The sequence below is a fragment of the Musca domestica genome, unplaced genomic scaffold (assembly GCF_030504385.1).
Source record: "Musca domestica strain aabys unplaced genomic scaffold, Musca_domestica.polishedcontigs.V.1.1 45, whole genome shotgun sequence".
In the NCBI taxonomy this organism is placed as follows: Eukaryota; Metazoa; Arthropoda; class Insecta; order Diptera; family Muscidae; genus Musca; species Musca domestica.
The window spans coordinates 2,179,468-2,188,118 of NW_026712335.1; the positions used below are offsets into that span (position 1 = coordinate 2,179,468).

Genomic DNA, 8,651 nt, shown 5'->3' on the forward strand with positions numbered 1-8,651 from the left:
TATAAAGAAATCACACTATCACGCTTGAATTCCATCACGAATAACTTTGTTCTGGAAAATACTCACCAAAATGCTTTTGTACGTTTGTAAACAATATAATGAACTTTCACGGGAATAATTTTATTAGATGTTGGACGAGTGGCTTAGAAATTACAGCAGTCTGAAGTTGGTTGCAGTTTTTTCATCTCGCCCTGTATATTTCCACTCCTTCCGGTACCTCCCTCACAAAAGTTCAAAAATTTCACATATACAACAAGGATGGATCCTCCAATTGATTTCAAATTTTGCAAATCTCTATATTTTTGTTAGCGCTATGTCCGGTGCGAAAATGGGCAACAACGAGCCACTCCCTCATGTACCTCCCACACAAAGGGTTAACATTTGGAATAATTATAACTTTTATAAAATACGAAATAAGCATCTGATTCGTTTCAATATTTCGCATATTCCAATACTGCGACTAACAAAAGACCTGATGTGAAGATGGAATATATCGGTTTACCGCTTCGGGTACCTCCCACGCAAAGCGACAAATTTTTGAATAATTATATCGTATGATTTGCCAAATAAGCATCCGATTCTCTTCGAATTTCACATATCCCAATATTTCTATCAACACAAACTCTGGTGCGAAGATAATAGATATCGTTCTGTTACCTCCCCCCACAATGGATCACAATTTCCAATACTTATATCTCTCATAATTTGCGAAACAAATCAGCCATTATTTTAAAACTTGGTCACCAGAGATCTGATGTGAATACAGAAGCCATCGGCTCACTACAGCCCTCAGCAAAAAGTTTGAATTTTGATTAACAATTATTGGCATTATCTTGGAAACAAATTTTAGATTTTCTTTGAATTTTGCTCATTGCAATATTTTTTCAGCATTCGATGAAAATATCTGGTACCTCATGCACAGTTCCACATTTTCCAAAAATTATTACATATCCCATGTAAAGGTGAATGAAGTAGTCGATATATACAAAATCTGGTACATTTATTTCAGACTTAGCCAAGATACGAAGTGGATGACATTGGTCTACTATTTTGGATGACTTACAATATGGGATTTGACTTACAATATCGAATAGCACATTTAATAGCATTTTTGCTCCTTACAACAACATGTGTTGGGGGTCCGACCTTCGCGAAATTTTGCGAAAGAAGTAGTGTTATAATCAGAATAGAAGCCTATTTCTTTGGAAGATATTCGATTTGGAGATATATTTTGTTCAAAAACCTAAAAAATGTGTAGATTTTTCAGTTGTCCTACAGTTCTCATTTATGGACCAATAGACATGAAATTGTTTACGATATTAGAGTTTAGGGCATCGCTTAAGTCTAGAATTTGGAAAGTGAACCAAAATTGTTGGTGAAAAAATACCAAATTAACGAAATCAAAAATTTATGAAAGGTGCATCTGTGACCTTACATTGATGCTGATTTCGATAACGAATATAGCCTAATATCGGGGATACAGGGAATCATATAAAGGAGTCTAAATGTTCAAATATTTTTTTAAATACAAATTAACACTACATTTATTTTTAGTGATCTTGTGGCGGCCGGAAAGTACTCAATAATAATTTACTTTAAAAATATTATTTTTATGTGATCAAGTCATCTTTGATTTTGTATTTTTCATTTTTCGTCAAGTTAGCCTTGACTTTCAGTTTTTGTATTTGGTGACAACAAAATAATTTTTACATTTTCTAGAGAGTTCTATTTTGTCTTTTGGAAATTAAACATTAATTTTTTAAAAAAATTAAATTGTTGTGGTTTTATTCATACCAACGCACAACAAATTGGTGACCCCGGACAAAAAAATAAGAACAGCCAATTGAACGGAAATCAGACCTACTAATGGCAACCACCGCTACAAATTCTGGACCATCAATGGAAGTTTCGCGAGTAGCTGTGAAAGCTCCACCATTTTGGCGTTCAGACCCGCTGCTTTGGTTTAAACAAATGGAATCGCAATTCATTATGGCTGGTATTACGCAAGATTCCACAAAATTCCATACCATTGTCGCATCTATTGAAAGCAGTATTTTGGAGAAGGTATCAAACATCATCGTCGATCCTCCTGCAGAAAACATGTACGACACGCTTAAGGAAAAACTTATTAGCAGTTTTTCGGATTCAGAGGAGAAGCGTCTCAAGAAGCTTTTGACTAACGTTGAACTTGGAGACAAGAAGCCTTCAGAGTTATTATCCGAAATGCGGTCTTTGTCTCAAGGTAAGGTTTCAAACGACATTTTGAAGCAGTTGTGGATGCAACGTCTTCCTTCACAAATGAAGGCGATATTGTCAGTTAGTGAAGATAGTCTTGACAAATTATCAACGATGGCCGATAAGATTGAGGATAGCAGTGAATCGGATGTGTGCAGCTTTTCTCCATCGAGCACTCGTTTAGAGGAAATTGAGAAGAAATTGCAAACGCTCTGCACGCAGATAAATTCCTTCAGGAAGTCAAGAAGCCGTAGCAAGTCATCATCATCAAGGAATAGACGGTCAAATTCCGGAAGCAAATCAAAACCTTATTGTTGGTATCATTTCAAATTTGGGGATAAAGCCAGAAAATGTCTTGCTCCATGCAATTATAAGCCTCCAACTTCGGAAAACTGAATGGTGCACCATCTTTGGTGACGGATGAGTGTACCCCAGATATATGTCGCCTGTTTGTTCGAGACATTAAATCGAAAACCAGGTATTTAGTAGATACAGGGGCAGATTTAACGGTATATCCTGTGTCGCAAAATGTTATTGGAAAATATTGGTTCCAGATTTACGATGATTCTTTGAAAAGAGGTTCAGATTCAAGATTTGCTATTATTCTGTAGAGGATATGGAGATGTTTCATAGAAGAATCTTCATTCTACAAGGTGTTCAGATCTATAGAAACTTGTAGTGTTGTAGGATACAAAATGGTCGGCACCGCCCGGCTGTAGCCTTTTCTATCTTGTTAAGTTTGGAGTAGAAAATAAGGCAAAAATATAACCAGTAAGGAAACCTCAAAAGTCGGGCGGGGCCGACTATATGATACCCTACACCACTATGCTTATTTAGTAGAGCTCTCGTAAAAGAAAGGTTTATATAGGGCATTTATGAGCTCTGTGAGATATCTGGTACAAAATATGTGTATGGTAGAGTGCATATTCTGAATGTTGGAGATTTAATCACCAAATCGGAAGAGATATATATGGGAGCTATAGCTATATCTGAAGCGATTTCCACCAAATTTGAAGTATTTATTTCTATACGAAATTCGGTCGAAAGTGCCAAAATACGATATGAACCTAAAATCGGAGAGATATGTATGGGAGCAATATCCAAATATGAACCGATCTTGATAAAATTTGAATCATGTATTGCTAGGCTGAATCTAATATCTGGTACTAAATATCATTTTTGTGGGGTGTGTATTACGATTGTGAGGGACATAAACACCAAATCGGATGAAACATATATATGGGACCTATAGCTATATCTGAACCGATTTTCATCAAATATGAAGCACATGCATGGTTGGATGTAGCAAAATTCACACCATTTGGACTGATATTAGCCATTTGGTGCACAAGAAATTTAAAATTGGATGAAGATATACATGGGAGCTATAACTAAATTTGTACCGATTTTCATTAATTTCAATAAGGTTCGTCTTTGTGTCAAACAAATGTTATTTAGAAAATTTTATCTCAAACGAATAATAAATGCGATCTGCATTTTGTTTACAAAAATATATGGACAGACGGACGGACGGACGGACATGCATAAATCGACTCAAAATGTGATTCTATGCTGATCATCAAAAGGATCTATGGGTCTATCTGCTTTCCTTTTCCATTTTACAAACAAATGCACAAAGATATAATACCCTTACCACTATGTGGTGTAGGGTCTAGAAACGATTTAATTTAGTTGGAAAAACGAATAACTTTAAGCTGGGATTTGGTTCGGACGATAGTATTTCAAGGAACACAAAGTAAAACTCTCCATTTAGAATCGTAACCGTACTTCCACGAAAAATCCATTATTGAAACCAAGTTTGTAGAATTTTTCGGAAAATCTTCTTTATATCTATAAAAGAGGAAAATGTTTGTATGTTTGTTTGTTTGTTTGTTTGTAATTTATGGACTCGAAAACCGCTGAATAAATTTTCCTGAAAATTTCCATATATACTGCAACATCGCCTGAAAGTAACATAGGCTATATACATTTTTGAATTTCCACTTGGAACTGGAGATATAGCATCAGAATCGGAGGTACCTCCCAAAAATTTAGATTTTATATGCACATATCTATTGATTGGTTGAAGATACAGTCTCCAAATTTGGAATACGTAACGGAATTTGGAACAAAAATAAGTTTGCCAAATTATATTGTAATCGGTTCAGATTTAGATATAGCTCCCATATATATTTTCGACCGATTTCGTTCATTTGATGCCTCAAACACAATATGAATGTTCGATTCCAATGAAATTTGGAATGTGTGACGGGATTTAATCCGAAAATAAATTTGTCAAATTATATTGAAATCGGTTCAGATTTGGATATAGCTCCCATATATATTTTCGGCCGATTTCAAGCATTTGATGCACCAAACACGCTATGTATCCCCAATTTCAATGAAATTTGAAACGTGTGATAGATTTTATCTAAAAAATTGATTTCCCAAATTATATTGAAATCGGTTTAGATTTGGATATAGCTCCCATATACATTTTCGGCCGATTTCATGTATTTGGTGGACCAAACACGACATGTATTTCCAATTGTAATGAAATTTAAAATAAGTAACGGAATTGGGAGCCAAAATGAATTTATCAAATTAAATTGAAATCGGTTCAGATTTGGATATAGCTCCCATATATATTTTCGACCGATTTCATGTATTTTATGCACCATACACGATATGTATGTTCCATTCCAAAGAAATTTGGAATATGTAACGGGATTTTGATTAGAAAATAAATTAGTCAAATTATATTAAAATCGGTTCAGATTTGGATATAGCTCCCATATATATTTTCCGCCGATTTCACATATTTGATGCACAAAACACGATACGTATTTCCGATTCCAACGAAATTTGGCATGAGTGGCTACATTTGGTACAAAAATAAATTTGACAAATTATATTCAAATACGCTCAGATTTGATTATAGCTCCTATATATATACTAAGCCGATTTCACATATTTGATGCACCCAAAGCGAGAGAGACAAAATCTGGCACCAGAAAAAATTGCCAAATTATATTGAAATCAGTTGAGGTTTGGATATAGCTAACATATATATTTCGGCCGATTTCATACATGTTATGCACCAAACATGATATATATGACCGATACCCATGAAATTCAGAATGTGTGGCGGAATTTGGTTACAATAATAAATGTGACAAATTAATTGGAAATTAGTGAAGATTTGGATATAGCTCCCATATACATATTCTCGGCCGATTTCACATATTTGACGCACCAATTTCAATGAAATATGAAAGGTGTGTTTTAATAAGAACCATTGACCCACAACGCCTTAGGCTAACACTAAAAAACAACACAACAATTGATTTGAAATACGCTTATTACGGCGAAGTATGTTGCTATCTCGATAATTGCAATAGAAATGCCACTCAACTTCAAAAGATTGCAGTTTACTGCACGCTTGGTATTTGCTATGAAATAAATAAATCCGAAGGACAAACCCTTCGTGTATGTATGTCATGTTACTGCTTTTCTAATGGTTTTGGTTATTTACGCATTAAAGTAGTGCAATAATTTTTTTTTTTAATTTTTAAATTTGTTTTTTGTTTTTACCCAACATATATTCGTAAATAAAATTTTGAATGCATATAAAATCAAGCGCACCGGGTTCAGCTAGTATCATATAAAAAAAAGAAATATTATCATGTCATCACTTGTCGTTAAACTAGTTCTCCTTTACAACTAAGGTAACAACTTTAGAAAACAACAACATTTGTTACAACAAAACCTATTTCTAACAAGTTTACCTCATAAGTCCATTTTTATGTCATTACCCTTTTACATCAGCAAGGCAGCCAGTTCGCCAGCTAGTCAACACATTAAATAAAGATGTTATTTATCGATGTTGTGCCGCTGATAGAACTCTACCCCCTTCCCACCTCCCCATCCTCCCTATATATACCAAAATACGTAATGCTTATTGCATTGAAAACTGAAAAGATCACAAATGATCGATGACCAACGTGTTTGTGTCTTAAGTCTTTTGTTTGGATTGCAACATTATTATTTGCATGCAAATATCTGCGGCACAACACAACATATTTGTGTTACATTGCAACATAAAGCAGACATCGATCGATCGATCGATGCATTTACTAAGTATATCGTCCAGTGGATGACAGTGGCATGGATGCATTGTTCTTTGGGGCCAAACAATATGAATTACAATCTTTGTTCGAGAGTAACAAATGTGTTGATATCAAACATAATTAGAACAGACATAAATATGTATTTGTAATTGTCATATCATGGAGTGGTTTATTGTAGTGCGAATTATGAAAAGCAATTTTATGCTAAAAAATGAAAAGAGAACATTTAGACATTCTGGGTGAACATATTGAGGTCAATATATACGAATATTTAGAAAATTCCATTCTATTAATATTTCGTATAACTGTGTGGTATTGACTTAAAATAATGAGTTGGTCCTACAAAAGCTCTCTGCAATATTATTGCCGCATAAGGCCAATAAATCGGCAAAATTACCTGAATTGTATTACGGATTGTTTGGTTGTTCACCGGTATCATTGTATTCCAAGAAACTTTTATCTATTTCCAAACTTAAGAATATAAATTTGAAAAAAAAAAATTTAATTTTGTGAAACTTGGTTAAAAAATAGCTTTTCTGGAGCTCGGAAATTCCAATCATTTGAAACGGTTAGAAATTACGAAACTCAATCAAATTTTTATACCCGTCACGCAAAAGCTTATCCCTTTTTGATCTAGACTTGGTATTATTATAATATATATATCGAGCTCAGAGCTGGGCAATATCGGTCCTTTCCTTCCGGAACCTCTTGCAAATTTTTTTTTAAAGAAAATAATTCACCTTATAGAATAAGAAAGAATCATCCAGTTTTGACAATTTTCACAAATCCTAACATTTTTATCAGTGCTAGATCAGGTGGAAAAATTGACCAAATCGGCAATCTCCATCAAATACATCCCCGCAAAGGATAAACATTTTGAATAATTTTAACTCTCTTAAAATAACGAAATGTCCATAGAACTCGAAGTGAGCACTAGGATTTTGGTCAGATTTTCCTAAAATTTCACGAATTTCACAACACAAGGTCTGGTGTGAAGATGATAGATAACGCACATTTTAACATTTTCCAGAAATGGTGAAGGAAATAGGAACGATATGGGTCAAATTTCTCAAGTTGTATTAAAATTTACGAAATGAGAAATAGTGGCTCGAAGAAAGAGTTAGATAAACCTTTACACTATGGTTTCACATCTAATTGTCCTAGTCAAAACTATTTCAACGTCTTTTCATAACAAGTAAAATATTATCAGATGTATACCCTCAGCCACGACCAATTCGTATCTGACCTAACACTGATATAACTATTACAAAGTGCCAGATTTGGACTACATCAGCTACTTCCTATATTTTATATGAAATATGTGTAAATTTTTGTAAAATGTGGAAATATGCGAGATGTACCAGATATACCGGACTGAAGTATTCCAGTTTCATACTTCATGTAATACAGATAAAAATATTGGTATCTGCAAAATTTGAAGGAAATGGAACATTTATATCCACTTTTATGACATGATACCATAATTTCCGATAAATTACATATTCATATCAGATTTCTGGTTAAGAGAAATATATAGATATAGCAAGTTGTAAAGAATCGCCGACTTGCTTCGCAAGTTATCAACCTTTAAACATCTATGGGTGAGGTACCAGAAGGGGTTGACAGATACCTATTTTATTCACAACAAATCTTGCGTTAGCAAAAATATTGGGATATGTGAAATTTGAAGAAACTTGGATGCTAATTTCGTTTTTGTTTTGTGTTTTCAAAATCTTGAATCCTATGTGGGGAAGGTGCCAGAATGAAATCGGATGTTAATTTCGTATTTTATGGGCGTCATGAATATTCAAAATGTTGACCCTTTGTGGGGGAGCCACCAGAAGGAGTGAACCAATATATTCCATATTCACGCCAGACCTTGGATTAATAAAAATATTGTGGTGTGTGTAATTTAAAGAAAATCTGATACTTACATCACATTTTATAAGTGTTTTAATTATTCAAAATTTTGACCCTTTGTGGGGGGAGTACTTGATGCAGTGGAGAGATAAAGTCAACTTTCTCACATAACCTAGCACTGATGCAAATCTTTGAAACTGTTAACATTATGTGGGTGAGCTACCAGGAGGAGTTGACCCATATTGCCCATCTTCCAACTCGATCGAAGTCTGACCATAATATTACGATGTACCAAGTTTAGACCAAATCGGATACTGCCTTAGAAAGTTTGTTGTGCGCACTAACCAGACAGGCAAACGGGCGGACATCGCTAGATCGACGTCTAATTACCTGAAATGGATTTGGTCCAAAGAGACCGTAATTTCG

At 34.3% G+C, this 8,651-nt stretch overlaps 1 protein-coding gene across 1 annotated transcript; it reads left to right on the forward strand.

Moving 5' to 3' along the window:
• Positions 1-1,866: 1,866 nt before the first annotated feature.
• Positions 1,867-2,631, forward strand: LOC131804471 (uncharacterized). The gene has a single exon (XM_059127406.1). The coding sequence runs from the start codon at positions 1,867-1,869 to the stop codon at positions 2,629-2,631; it is 765 nt and encodes a 254-aa protein (XP_058983389.1).
• Positions 2,632-8,651: the final 6,020 nt, after the last annotated feature.

Coding starts and splice junctions, on each gene's coding strand:
- LOC131804471 (XM_059127406.1), top strand. CDS start 1,867: ATGGCAACCACCGCTACAAATTCTGGACCATCAATGGAAGTTTCGCGA.